Source organism: Populus euphratica, unplaced genomic scaffold (genome assembly GCF_000495115.2).
Source record: "Populus euphratica unplaced genomic scaffold, PopEup_1.0 scaffold162.1, whole genome shotgun sequence".
NCBI classification, from domain to species: domain Eukaryota; kingdom Viridiplantae; phylum Streptophyta; class Magnoliopsida; order Malpighiales; family Salicaceae; genus Populus; species Populus euphratica.
Window position 1 is genome coordinate 354,924 of NW_011500047.1, and position 14,915 is coordinate 369,838.

The 14,915-nt window shown below is 33.7% G+C and overlaps 1 protein-coding gene across 3 annotated transcripts; it reads right to left on the reverse strand.

The window, feature by feature from the left end:
• Positions 1-2,446: 2,446 nt before the first annotated feature.
• LOC105107529 (NAD(P)-binding Rossmann-fold superfamily protein) lies at positions 2,447-12,674 on the reverse strand. 3 transcript variants are annotated; one of them, XR_838900.1, is made up of 18 exons: positions 12,506-12,674; positions 11,796-12,032; positions 11,547-11,708; positions 11,347-11,397; positions 10,679-10,813; positions 10,527-10,550; positions 10,271-10,382; positions 9,659-9,784; positions 9,493-9,542; positions 8,750-8,908; positions 8,572-8,667; positions 8,373-8,488; positions 8,151-8,274; positions 6,600-6,713; positions 6,157-6,237; positions 5,482-5,640; positions 5,324-5,390; positions 2,447-2,710 (listed from the first exon to the last, which is right to left on the reverse strand). XR_838900.1 is itself a non-coding variant. In XM_011001483.1 (17 exons), the coding sequence occupies exons 1-16, from the start codon at positions 12,566-12,568 to the stop codon at positions 5,494-5,496; spliced, it is 1,797 nt and encodes a 598-aa protein (XP_010999785.1). In that variant the 5' UTR covers positions 12,569-12,673; the 3' UTR covers positions 2,447-2,710; positions 5,482-5,493. The 3 variants fall into 3 exon arrangements, 2 of the variants coding, with proteins under 2 accessions (XP_010999785.1, XP_010999786.1); XM_011001483.1 differs by lacking the exon at positions 5,324-5,390 and having other exon boundaries at positions 12,506-12,673; XM_011001484.1 differs by lacking the exons at positions 5,324-5,390; positions 11,547-11,708.
• Positions 12,675-14,915: the final 2,241 nt, after the last annotated feature.

The following is a 14,915-nucleotide window of genomic DNA, read 5'->3' on the forward strand; positions in this document are numbered from 1 at the left end:
TTGAAAGTTAATATATATATAAATAAAAAAAGGAGTCATTCTTCCTTCTTCCCAGCTTATTGATGATAAGTTAATATATTGTCAAATCTTGTAGCAACTGGGATAATGGCGCGTAGAAATTCTATAATAATCTCTTATTGATTAGTTGAGAAAACTGTGTCTCACAGGGCAGGAAGGGTAGTCAGTGGCTAATTAACCGCCAATTATTCTTGTTATTAGGTATCAAGAACACAAAAGCTGTTTTTTTTAGGTTGACCCGGATTAACCCGGGTCAACCCATCTGACCCGTGACTCGATCATTTGACCGGGTCAGGTTTCAAAACTATGTATGAAATATTTCTAACATTGACAATACAAAGAAAAAAATAGAGATTAATCTTGTTTGAATTAACCTCTCCTCGTCTAAACTTGGTAAGTCTCTTAAACTCTTTTTTCTATTGAAGTACAAGATATGATGAAGGATGAAAAAAATAAATAGGGAGTCATGCTTATACAGTGGTGAAGTGAACTTCTTACTTGACACATGTTAAGTGTATTTTGTCATTGTCATGATAAGAATTCTATTCTAATAAAAAATCAATTTTCATATATGTATAATGCAAAACTATCTGCTTGTCAAAAAACCATTTCAACCCAATAACTTAAATTATTAGATGAGGTTACAAAATATGATTTATATTATTCTTTCACACCCTTCTTAAATGAAAACTATTTAAGTTTGAAACTTCTATATAATATTTTATGCTAAATTTTTATCAAATAAATGAAAATAATAAGATTCAAACTCATGATTACTTGATTATCAAGATTCTGACATCATATCAAAAAATTAATTTAATCAAATAATTTAAATTTTTTACTAAAATTTTAAAATATAATTTACATTATTTTTTATAACCACATGATACCTATAATACAGATAAAATATAATTTATATTATTTTTTATAACCACATAATACCTATAAGACAAAGCGACAATTCAAGTCCTAACCACATCACCATAATAGCAGCTACTCCACACTTCCTTATGACAATTCACTGGGTTATAGTTGCTTTTAATGCCAAGTTATGGGAACAAAAGTTCGAGTCCAGCCATCGTGCTATAACAAGTGCTCTTTCGAACTTTCTAATTACAAGTCAGAGGGACAATAATTAAGTCACAAGCATGATCTATAACAACTGCTCCACTTTTTAGAGGAACTTTTTGGCATACAAAGTTGTAAGTTTGTCTTTACACCAAGCCTTTTCTGACTTGAAATGACAACTCAGAATAAGACTACAGTTTTTCAACATTTAGTTTAGGCAGCCTTGATGTAATGATCATTTTAGGGCAAACTTCAGTTTTGTCCTTACATCATTGTTCCATTCCTATCCTTATATTTTGAAAATTTTCAATTACATCCTATAGTTTCAAAAAGTTTCAATGTTACTCCTAACTACTACATTTTGAATTTAGTTTGTGTTTTTTCTTTAGTAATTTGAAGTACTTTTATGAGGTATTATAACATTTATGGGGATTTAGAGGAAATCGTGAGATAAAAGTAAGAAAAATTATGGTAAGGATATGAAGAAAAGAGAGCATTATTAAGTTACTTAGTAGTAAAGGGAAAATTGAAGCTTTTAATAGGGGTAAGATTGTGAAGCTTGAAAGTAAGGGTTAGAAGTTGAACAATGATTATAGCACGAATATATAATTCACCAATTTTATTAATAAAAGTTAAACTAGGCAATTCATAATAGTACTTTTGCAAAACCAAGAGAGGTGAGGTATCTTGTTCGAGTTCTCTTTCGCCAATTCATCCCTATGCATTAGAAGCTGCAAAATGTGGTGAAAAAACAATGTTTATACATCTTTCTTTTCCAGCAACATTTATGAGAGTTCACACACCACACGAAGGTAATTCATGACTGAATTACAATTAGGTGAAAAACTTTTATGCTTCTTTCCCCACAAAACACTGATGATGAGAGAGAATGGCTTTCAAAACCTGTGTGGTTTTTCTCCTTTCCCTCTTTGGGTCGGTAAGTCTGCACTTCTGTGCCGACGCTCGACTGTACCTATCAAAGGTGCTCATACTGCGCCTCTCCCCACATTTTTCTTTGTTTTTTCTTTCGTCATGTATTGATCTCTTGTCGTCTTTTTACGATTTTTCTTTGTTTTTACCTTGGTCGTGTATGGACACCTTTTTTTTGGATGCATTCGCCGTACATGTATCCTTTTACAAGTTCATGTTCAGACTTCGAAGACACTGCCGTACAAGATTCTGTCACGTTATTAATGATGGTCACTTTTTATAATGCGGGAAACACTATTTACCTCATGGACTCACTTTGATTGGTTTCATTGGGACTTAATTCATATTATTACATTCAAAACTATGCTAAGTTTTCAGTTTAAGGAGGATGTTTAGGCTGCCCATTCAAGCGTGAAAGCATTTGTTCCTAGATTAAGTGCTGTAGTATATATTGTGTGAAGAAGTGCAATTTAACTATGATACTGTGAGCTGTAACAAAGGAAATTCAGTATATTTACGTCTAGCAAATTACTATAACTCATTTCAGTAACTATGTGTGTACAAGGAGTCATAATTTGTCAGCATTCATACCAACATGCTTCGACTTCTCATCATGTATATATTTTTTTTGCTAGGGCACGTCATTGTTTTCTCAAGCAGCTCCTGCTTTGTTATCCATTGGAAAATCAATGATCTGCATTAATAAAACAGATTATGAAATATATTATAGAACTAGGATATTATAACAGCTACAGCATAGTCAAGTTTGTGGATCTGCGCTGCTTGATTAATCAGCATTAAAGATGGTAGCCACTTTGTATTTTTGCAGTCGATCAAGGGATTTGCATGCCTTCTAGCAACGAATTAAAACAAGCGTTGCAGTACGGGTATGCATGATTTTAAGCATAAGGTTTAATTAGCAAAATTTTAACTCTAGCTTCCCCCAGGAATCATGCTACGCGCAGCTACCTTCATTGCCAGTATAAAATAGAGCTGATGAAACCAAAGGCGAGATTTTAACACTAGCTTATTCCTTTTATCGTTCATCATCTTCGTATAATCATTTTCTGCTTTATCTTTATTACTTGACTGTTCTTCGAAATTTAGACCAGCTGATGTTTCAAGAATTTTATTTGACTGAACTACAGGGGCTCTAAGTAGTGCAATCAAGGTTCTGTTCAGATTTGTTTTCAAGTTTTGCTAGATCTGAGCAACCTTCTTAAAGTTCCCTCATTGCATTAGGGCTACTGCTTTGGTTTTGAATGATTAGCAATCAATTCATATTGTCCCCTTCTGATATTGCCTCAGCACATCTGATGTAGTGAATAAGACGATGTCTTTCATTTATGGTTTGGCATTAGGAGAGATGCAGGCCTTCAATTAATACTCAAGGGTGAGGATTTTTCGAGAGAAGAATGTTGTACTTCATAATAAATCGAGAACGAGTTCTTATCTTGGCTAGAATAACGCATTGAATAAGATGATGTCCTTCCTTGATGGTTTGGCTTGGTTATGTGTTTTGAAATTATAAATGAGTTAAAACTTTGAATCTAGGATCTTAGGAAAGGTATGAAAAAAATATATAGCTTACTCCAAATTCAAGATAATTTTCATTTAGATCTTAGAGTTCATTTCATTTATTTTTCAGTCTCTTTATTAGAGAGAAGAGATAGAAACTTGTTGGAAAATGATGAATAGAATGAAAGGCGTTGGTTTCTTTATTTTTCGACGATGAAACTCACCTTTCTTGGTGTCAACGGGTGTTTGATGGTGGTTGTTTTGAGCCTTCATCTTACCTAGAAAAATAGATCCAGGCAGAGAGAGAAAAACTTTTCCTGAATTGCTTTTGTTTTTTTTGGAAAATTGTGGGTGATTTTTTTTTGGTCTTTTAAGTGGTATTTTTAGATTCTAAAAGTGTTTATTAGTTATTTTAGGGTCGTCTAAGGGTATATAAAGAATGTTGTGGTGTGGAATCAAATCATGTTATATTATATTTTAAATGAATTCTACTTGAGCATGGCTTCTATTTATATTTGATCTCCTTTCCTTTGTTATTTGAATATTTTTGGATTTTCCTCCTTGTTCCTCTTCCTATCCACATTAACATCAAAGAAAATTATGATAACATCAAGCTCAATAAAAGCCATATATTTTTTGGTGATCATCAGGCAGTCAGTAGAAGTTGGGGATCTACTGATTGATTTATAATCGTTTGTCCTAATATTTTCTATTTTCTTGATTAGTTTGTTTCTCCTGTTTTTATTGCAATATTTTCTTTCATTTTTTTTAAACAGTTTTGATGTAGGAAGATTTTTAGAGAAAGTTATTTGTTTACTTAATTTTTTTTCTTTTTATTTAACTTGGGAATATATTTTCCCTTGTGATGTTTTATTCTTTCAATCCATTTTAGAAATTTTGTTTTCTCTTATTGAGTTAGTTTAGGTCAAGAATGAGTATAAATTTAGTTTGTATATAAGAAAATATTCAATAATAAAAATTTTAATCAGGATTTTTTGGTATAGTTAGCTTATGCGATAGAATTGTGTTGTTTTATGTTTGCTATTTTTTTTGTGTTATTTTTATCTATGTTAGTTGGTGTCAAAACCCAATAATTTCTGGAGATTAGTTGTTATATGCATTGAATGACCATGGCTAGAAGAAAAGATTATAAATAAAGATGTGCTATGTAGAAGAGGATAAGGAGGTTTTCCCTCTAGGAAGAGACATTAAGAAATCATTTGTCAATTAATATTTTTTATGCAAATTTAGTATAAAAGGATTAGAGATCTAAATTTATTATACACTCGAAGAGGAGAAAGAAAAGAGATTGAAGAATTTTGATTGAATATCCACGAGATCAAAGCAAGAACAATTTAAACACGAAAACAAGTTCCTTCTCATCCAATCAAGAGGATTTTTGGAGAAAGTTATTTGTTTTGTTAGTTACTTGCATTCCTATTAAGTTTAGGAAAATATTTTTATGTGGTTTTTACTCTTTCAAGTTAGTTTAGATATTTGTTTTTTAATTCAATATGCTTCTAAGGCTAATATAAATTAAGTTGTTTAGTTTGAATTTCAGGAGATTACTTGAAAAAAAAAATTTAGTAAAAAAAATTTTAATAAAATTTTTTTTTGGTCTATGTGTTTTTTATCTTATTATCTTTCTTGTTTTGTTCTGTGTATGTCAAGTTTCTTGGTGAAAGTTACTTTCATCTTCCAAATAAAAAATAAAAAAATCTATGATAGAAAGTTACTTTCATCTTCCAAATAAAAAAAAAAAAAATCTGTTATACTTGGGAATTCCAACCTTCGTATTGCAGGTTCCAATCACAGATGGGTAGGTTAGAGTTGAGGGAACAGGACAGGGATACTTCCTACAGTGTAAGCCAAGGCTTCATTAGCCTTCCAATAAACCAGAAATAAGAAAGAGAACGTGTCAACGCGAAAGCCAATATTGGAGCGCACCTGTCATTCACATCAGACAGGAACAGGACTTTGTTCTAACAATTCTTTCCCAGTGATGCCATCCTTCAAATCTTTAAAATAAATGTCGTAGTCCTTCTCCTGAGGTGGGTTTTCCTGATCTACTGTGAATGGTTCACTGAATGGAATCACACTTTTAACCTGCAAAAGAAGCATATATGAACAATGCTGTCCAAAGCTCTATTCTGGTAAAGCATACAGAAACATGTTTTAGTTCATAACCACAGCATTGATAAACTGAGATCCAAGATGAATAACTGGGATGAAGGTATTCCATGCAAGTAACCATGAAATCATTACAAAAGTTTTCAACTCCAGTGTTGTGAATGAAAGACTTTTCGCTCTGTATTCAAACTTTTTGAAAAGAATTTCTCCATTTCAGGATGATGTGCGATACAGGACACATTTAGCACCAAAAAGAATTAGTGAAGCAATTTGTGGATCTTAATCTAGCATCCAGTAGCTAGACAATTCACATAAGAGAAGTTGGGATAACTTATAATGCAAAGTGTGATATAGTCTGGATCCATTCCTTTAATTTTCTTCATTTTGTCTGATACTTATGTACAGCATTATTCGGAGAAGGACAGTTTTATGTGTTTTAAGTGGAATGACAGAGAATTGATCATAACATATGCATGACAGGGAGAGTACCACCTCAAATGTCTTGTCAAGTGCATACGGGCTTTCCAAAGCTGCAATGCATATCCGAGCAATCTCTTCCCTTGATATTTTACCCTGCATGTATCAGATAAATAGTTATGGGAAGCAAAGCATTGACCACTAATCTATCCTTCAAGTTACAGCTGAAAATTAGAGAGTAGTTCGTTGCAGATAAAAGTACTCCAGTTCAATCATTTGACACAATCATGTAAGGATGTCCAGAAGGAGACAAGTCATTAAAAACATAGAGATTAGTAAGCTTTCGGGAAGAACATAAAACATAGGAATTCCAAGTGCAAGATCTCAGTTTCAAATTATGACATGGGTGGTGGATACAGATTTAGGAGGAGGAGAACTATCCCCGTTTTAGTGCACAAACAGATTCAAAAAATATATAGACAGAAATGAAATGTGAAAATTCTAATCTAGTGCATTACTGTTATATTGTCTCCTTGATCGAAAATGAGATCTGCTCCAGCAGGCTCCTCAGTTAAAGCACAAGGCCTGACAATTGCATATGGGATACCACTTTCACGTATCAAATCTTCTCCCTGTCAAAAAGCTAGCCACTGTGAGAAGGTGAAAAGAACTAAACATAGAATTCTAATTTCTATTTAAGAGGTTGAAATAAAAAGATAATACAAGCTCAATGCACGCTGTTGATGAGGAATTGATGATAGGTGACGAAGATTACTTCAAAAATTGGCTATCTTTTCTTTCGCACTTCATTTTCTAAGCCTCCCTCTTCTTGTTTGCCTCTTTCTCAGAAATCAAACTTTAATTTTTAAAACTGTTTTAAGTGCAATGGATTAATACTTTCCCTAAATTTCCATCTTTTCCAACTCCAAATTCTCTATAAGATGCTAATAAATCAGATCTATTTTCTTCTTCAACTCAATTTATTCTCTTGAGATCTTATGCATCTTTCATCCCTTCTACTCGAATAGAATCATTTTCTGCGCCGCTGCATGCGCATGTGAATATTGTACACAGGCAAACTACTTGAAACAACCTTCTTTCACCTAGCAGTCAATTTCGCCACCTATGGCCTTTCACAAATGTATTTGTTTCTTCTTCTGACTATTCTTTATTTATACAGGTAAAAATGTATGAAGCACGCACTTGCAATAACAATCTACAGAACTGTAATGGCCAGGTTCTTGTCATTTTTTTGTCATGTCTGATCTACACAAATAATAAAGAAATCATTGCAAGGTTCTTTAATTCAGCACAGTGACCAGTCATTGCACAGTGCACACCAATCCATCAGCAGCAGATGGCAATAAAAGGAAGGCTATTTGTGCATAGAGCCTTTCAACAAAATGCTCTGCTAGGAAAACAGGAATCATCTACATCTATATGTGCAGAATGTGATTTCTTCCCTTTATTTTCACTTTAATTAAAACTTCTATCCCCTACAAAGGCACTGCACCCAGGAAGTACACATTTTTCCGTATAATATCAAGTCCTGCTATGTTCAAGAGCTCCTTCTTGTAAATGCACTTCGTGAGCATCAATGCAGTCTTAAATAACTTCAAACTACTAGGTCGATGGTTTGATTCAGTATGCACATGCACGCAAAATTCATTTCTAAACCCATTTGTTCCCATCAACTTCTAAACTCTTATCCGAAATAAATGCATTCAGGATCTCCATCTTTTCCCTTAATATTTACACAAATTCTTGGAATGATTAATTTCTCATTTTTCTAAAACTTTTCAGCAGCTTCACATCAGATTCTTCAATTTTTATTTTCTATATATTGTTAATCTTGTACCTTCTCTTTCCAGGTCCTACAATGGGATAAAGATTTGATCCCATCAACCATTTAAGAAAATCTTTTTTGTTTCAATTCCCAATTCAGATGCAGCAGTCCCAACACTTTGTAAGCATAAGTGGAGTGCCATAATATTAAATAAACTATCAAGCTTTTTCAGGGAATAGAATCTGCAACTGTGTAAGCATCCTGTGTAAAAATGATAACCAACCTTCAACTTGAATGTTAGGATAAAATCTAGTTCCTTGTTCAAGCGGACAGCAGGAGGTTGTTTGCTGAGATCAAGACCAGGCCGATCTGGTCTGGTAACTCCTGCAGAGCTCACGTGTACAAACCTACAAGTGACAGGGCTCAGTGATAGAATTGAATTTTCCAGAAGATCCATTAAATTCAGGTACTTGGAAAGAGAATAAAAGGGAACCAAATGTTAAACCTAGGAGTTACAGGATCCTTTATAAATGTCCTTATGCTTGATACAGGAAGCTGAAATGGGCCTTCTACAAAAGTTGGATTCAATTTCCCATCATATTCAAACTTGCTGAACATAAGCTGAAAAAAAATACAAGTTGAATAACCTGATATAGGAAACTGGTGACGTTGAAAATAACTTTAATTTAATGAAGGACGGATACCTGAAGTGAGACAATGCTCGTTGGATCAAAAGGGGGAGCATCTGATACAGTTCGAGCTCGAAATACAGGGACAAAAGAAGAAAAAGGCAGGCGTATCTGTAAAAGTACTCTGAAATGAGAAGAGAGGTTATTTTATTCAACACGTTCAGATAACAAGGAGTTTTATGAGGTCACATACTGATTGCCATTGACCTTCTGTGGTGTCAAAGCTTGCTGTATAGCCAACAGTGTCCCAATCACGGCTAGTGCGAACAATAAGTTTATACCGACGTCCATCACCTTTAAGGCGTAGCTCCAAACCATCATATGAAGAAAGATCCTCAGGTACTGAAAAATTCTGAAAGGAAGTCCAAGCGGTTTAAATTCTTTAACAAGCTCCACTGACTTAACAGGAATATATCCATCACTATTTCCCACTGATATTTCCATTTTAACCACGATTAGATTAATACCATTGCTTAGCAGAAGTAGAGATTTATATAGCCCACGTATTCTAAAGTTGAAACTTTTCCTGTGTAGAAAAGGCTAATAGTAACAGCACTGAGCAAACCTCAGCCCCTGTCCCCCAGGCATCTTTCCAGAATCATTTCTGTTTCACTTGGTCCCCTAGTAATGATTATGGCGAACAGAAAAAAGTGGAGAAACAGAAGGGTGTTCAGTGTAATTACATCAAATTCATGGACAGTCAATGTTAAAAACTCAACACGAGAAAAATATAAGTTAAAAGAGTCAATAGGAAGACTAGTAGACCCAATAGAGCTGCTGCTTTAAATCTTAGATTAAATATAGATTATCATGTTAAAATCAAACAGTGACATAAATCACTACAGAAAATGGTGAAATAGCAAAAGTGGTCAAGGCACAGCAAAAAGATTATAGCACAACAACAGTGACAATTCAGGATAATATTCTGATAATTACCTTTGTTCTGATACTAGTGAAGCCACCATTGTTTGTAGTGGAGACAACGCCTGATGTGATATAAACATGCCACATGTAAGAGAGGGAAAATATGAAGAGAAAGACATAAATGAACAGTATATTTGAGAAATACTGAATCAAGAAGAGTGTTTAACCACTGACAAACCTTTAAATAGCCCAGCTGGTCCACCTTTTTCCCCTCCAGTAGTATCGATTATAAAAGAGCTTTCACTAACTCCTCCCATCACAACATCATCTAAAGCACCCCAAGCGAGATCTCTAAAACCATTGTCTGAAAAATTCAAGTTGGAGAAGAATCTCATTAACAAAACATTTGTTTATCTAATAAATAATAATGAGATTTGAATTGTACTAAATGTGCATATTTTAGTTTCCACGGATTCAAAGATTAGAGCTCATGCTCACTAGCCACCATATCCAGCACAAATTTTCATGCAGTTTGGTTGAACAGAGAGGATCATGCAACTGGATTTATCGAGTAAATATTCAGCAAAACTTTAGTATTTTTATAAATAGATCAGAAATTTAATATAGAAACATTCATGCTACAAAATTATCATGTCCATGCCAGATGTCATCCACACTGCTTCCTCATGCTGCATGTTCTTGTTTAGCACAAAACACCAAATCCAAACCCTCTCCAAAAAAAGGGAAAAAGAGAAACTAAAAATGAGAAACATTATCATATTTGTTTATTTTGAATCTAACGTGTATGCTACACGATTAGATCATGCCAATATGAGCATAAAAACAGCACCTTCACATCCAAATAGCAGTTTCCCATTTCGAAGGCCAACACTCCCCTTCACAGCATTAATCAAATTTCTCATCCCAACAAACTCCACCATTTCAGGTGAATCGCCTTTAATCTGGCTTCATCAATAAAACAAAACCATGCAGCCAAGCAGCCACACATTTGTTAGCAGCACAAGTTCAACACATACAACATATATAAATGGGAAAGCAAAGGAAGATTTGAAATGAACTCAACACAGATGTTAATCAGCACATACCTCTGGCTCGAAGAACTTGATTCCCTGCACCACATTAAAATTGAAAGTCAAATGCGAATCATAAAAGGAGAGACTAAAGATGGTTGAAACTAAATACTTAGATAAGCAAAGAGCATGAATAATCATCACGTAAACAATATTCAATACCATACTTGACTATATTTTGCCCTTTCTGGGGTGTCGCCTTCCTTTGGGCCAACAATGACAGAAGCAGCATTTATAACTTTCCTCACTCCTTTGAAGTACTCAGGCAACAAAGTGCTCTCTTTAGTAATGTCTCCAATGATCTGACAACTCAAGAAAGAAAGTAAGAAGTAAAGAGAGCAATTACAGAGCAAGGAACAGAGAAAAGATTTGGGTTTTATGAAGTTTAGATATTAGATGCAATTATATAGTGTCAACATTCCACCAAGCAGTAAAATCAGAGAACCAGTCATCTTACACCTTAAGAAAGATCGCAACTCATGCACAAAGTTTTCAACACAAAAATAACATTCCATTCGAATATAAAATGCAGCTTCTGATTCTACATTACATGGTTTGAAGCAAGCATACCTTCCCTAATGCTTAAAGATCAGTCTCTCTCGCCATTCTTGCACATCAAATGTTTCTCTTACATCATATTCATTATTTGGTGTATCAGGTAGGATCTAATTATTAGAAGAGCAAATGTTCTAAAGCTTTTGATTTCTTAAATTTCATGATCATTAAGCATTCCAATCAAAAAAGATATCCTAAAACACATTTTGGAGGCAAATATTTGATAAGTAGAATCACGATTCTTATAATCAGGATATGGTCTTGAAGGCAGTCAACTCACCAAGTCAATATCTGGTCCTAGCATCTTTCTTGCCTTTTCTTCATTTCTGGCCTGAGAGAAGTTTGGCACAAAAACATACATAAATGGAAGGAAACATAATCTGTTTCTTTGTCTTCTCTATTCATAGATGTTCCCAAAAGAAACTGGGATGAGTTAAGTCAGGAACTAAAAAATGAATAAACAAGGTGAAAGCATTATACCAATACTCGGACAGGCAGTCCCTTCTTCTGTAAGACGTCAACTACCCTTCTGCCAACACCACCTGTTGCTCCCACAACTAGGACAATACCAGAACTTTCCATTGACTTTTTGGGTTCGCTGGGTGATGGACTGGATAGTTTCTCAATTAAAAACTCGAAGAACTTCATAGATAATGAGTTACTGTTAGTTGAGAATTTAATTTCTTGGTTTGATGAGATAAAAACTCCAATAGAAAACTAAATCCAAACCTTGGTTGGAGATGGCGGTCCGTTGAAGAAATACAACGTTTTCAAAAACCTGCCCAAGTCCCAGCCCTGCTTTCCAGCTTCCGCTAATATGGGGCCCCTGTAAGTTCTATGAGCTGATTTTTGTCTAAACTGCAGTCTATCATCAAGTTGAAAGAATGGTTTGGGAGGTGGAGAGGACAGCAACCAAGGATGAACTGAATTTTTAGAAAATTTGTTACAAACAAGTGATGAAGAACCCTGAAATGTCAGTTAATTATGTTATAGAAGTGACTCGAAATTTTCAATCCAAAGACAATCACAACAAAAAGGACAAAATCTTGCCATGTTGATGCTGCAACTTCCGTTCAATAACCATAAAAACCACAATCAAGATGAGTTTGTACATAGTTTTACACAATTCATTAACTCATCACTACTATCATTATTACTTATATATTCAAGAGGAAGCAGCAATTACTGATTACCTAAGAATCCAACATAACTTTCCACTACAAAGCTAATGAACATAAATTAGAAACTCCAATTTTCTAAAAGCTAGATTAGACCCTTCCAGTAAGAAAATGACGATCAAGAATATCAATAGAATTAAAGGGATTGCTTATGAGGCTCAAGTTAACTAAAACACATGCAAAAACAAATCAAGAATCATATGATCAAGTGGGATACATTTATAAGAACAACACCACAAACATTGTATTGTGTCATCGTACCTGAAGGTTGAGGATAGAAGAAGTGCAGGGAGAACACAGTTTAGTAGGGTTAAAGCACTCCATTTGTTTAGTGGTAGAAACAGGACAGTTTCACAGAAGTTCGTAGAAGGTTTATGGTCGTGGTTTGTTGATTTTCCTGTTGTCTGTAGTATTACAGGGCGTAATATCCGCCACTCACTTCCACTTCGGCAAATTCAACCGTCCGTTTTAGAAGTTGAAAAAGGCAACATTTATTCTTTAATGGGCTGCATCAGTCACCGTGGGCTTTTGTTTGACTCACTATGGTTACCTAGGCCTAATTGATTTTCTGACAATTTGTAGGCTCAGAAGTAAGCTCCTATGTGCACAGATATTGATCTAGTATGCGAAGAAAAAGCAATGCTAAGCTTGGCCCAGCTAACCTCATTGTCATGTAAATTGTGGATAAATAAAACAGAAGAGTTTTGAATTTGGAACTGGATGCCTATATCTTATTTTATGTTTTTTAAGAATTACTAAAGGTATATTCTATATTTTTGGGCTAAGAATTGAACTCAGATATATTTGAACTTGGAAAATTGTTAAATTTATTATCTTTAAACTCATTTAAGTTCTAAGTTCAGCATGAATGAGTCCAGTAATTATCAAATTTATCATTTTTAAACTTAATTAAGTGTTGGGTTTGTGTTCCTTTACTCTAAAAATTCTAAACTCTATGATTAGACTATATATTAGACGAATCAAAGATATTTTACTTACATTTTTAACTTATTTCCTTAAAAATAAAAAATAAAATTATAAATCTTTTAATTTTTTCAACTTCTTATTTCTTATCATATTCTAAAAATTCTTTTCTCAAATATAATTGCATTTTCTCATGGTGGGAGACACGGGCTCTTGATTTTATAACTAATTGATGCTTAATATATATTGAGATTATATATTTACCATAAAAAAGTAAAAAATAAAAAATGGATGCAAATGCAAATTAAAACATTTACAACGTGATGAAGATTTGAAGATTTTGCTTTGTATGTCTTTTAATTACTTGCTTTTTCAGAAAGATTGCCTACTGGCCACCAAATTTGACCCCAAAACAAGCTACTGCCCTCAAAAAAGCTGATTCACTCGTATTCTTTGTTTCTCACATAAGCCACAAATTCATTCTCAGAACCCTCTCATCAGAAATCCATAGACAGTATATGATCTAATTGCAGCATAATCATAGTTTTTATAATCAATTAGCCATTATATTATATTTTATTTATTCGATTAATTAATCTCTTCAGAAACACAATTGTTCAGGTAGCTTAATTGCCTGAGTTTGATCTTATTTATGATCTTTAATTAAAACCAATGCCTAACTAGTGGTGTTTTACCATAAGTCAAAGCATGTCACGTAAATGAAAGACCAAATCCATTATTTTTCCTTTTCTTGAACCGACAGATCAAATTGATGATTCATTATTACTCATCACACGAGATGTCCATCTAGTCAATGAGGATCACCTTTTAGACTATGCGGGTGTAGGGATTATAGTTATTTTTTTATTAAAATTATATTAAAAAATATTTTAAATATTATCAAACCAATTTAAAAACATAAAAAGTTAAATTTTTAAATACAATTACAAATTGCTCATTAAACATCATATGTATAGTTTTTTTTTTCTTCCATTTATGTGGAATATTTCTGTCTCTGATCTTGTTCAAAATTCAGTGATAACATTGGGTAACTCCTGTCTGGAAGCAGACACCTGATCTGTTGACATGGATGAATAATTCGAGCGCTCTTTATAGACATTTGGCCCTGCTAGTGTTTCTATATTATTCGACCATTGCCGACAATTTAGCTAGCCAATCCCGCACACAATGCGACCTTATAATTTTCCCTAGCTTGATTAACAAAGGAAGGGTTTTTTTTCACATCGTGTTAGCAATTTCTATGTACTTTTTAGGTAATTGAGTCAATAATTTCAATTTTGAACCGACAGTTTGTCATGTGCTTACGTTCAAGAGGGTTAGTAAAAGCTAGTCAGGACGGTACTCACAGCACCTAATATTAATTTCTATGTATATATATAAGAGACGGCAAACACCTTTCACAATGTAGCTATAAATCTAGCTAGAGATTTTTATTTTTTGTTTTAAGAAAAGATAATGACTTTGTTTTATATTTCAATAAAAAAACTCAATTCATTAATAATAAATTTGCTTCAGCGCTGAAGCAATCGATCGGCGATAAAACATGCAAAGTGATATACTTGCATGTTCAAGCCATTCTCAAATGTTGGATAGAGATCATGAGGGTAAACCAGCAAGAAAAAGAAGGCAATAGAGTCCTACACACACACTCAATAAGAAAAGAGTCGACCCAACCATCTAGGTGGTGGCCAAGTAATAAAAACTTGAAACTAAGGGGTTTACTTCC

What these genes read in the sequence shown, in the direction of transcription:
- LOC105107529 (XM_011001483.1), bottom strand. Translation starts at nt 12,568, where the DNA reads ATGGAGTGCTTTAACCCTACTAAACTGTGTTCTCCCTGCACTTCTTCT. An exon ending in CTTCTATCCTCAACCTTCAG is followed by an intron (nt 12,033 to 12,505) that starts GTACGATGACAC and finishes CTGACATTTCAG; the next exon opens with GGTTCTTCATCACTTGTTTG. An exon ending in ACCAGCTGGGCTATTTAAAG is followed by an intron (nt 9,543 to 9,658) that starts GTTTGTCAGTGG and finishes ATATCACATCAG; the next exon opens with GCGTTGTCTCCACTACAAAC.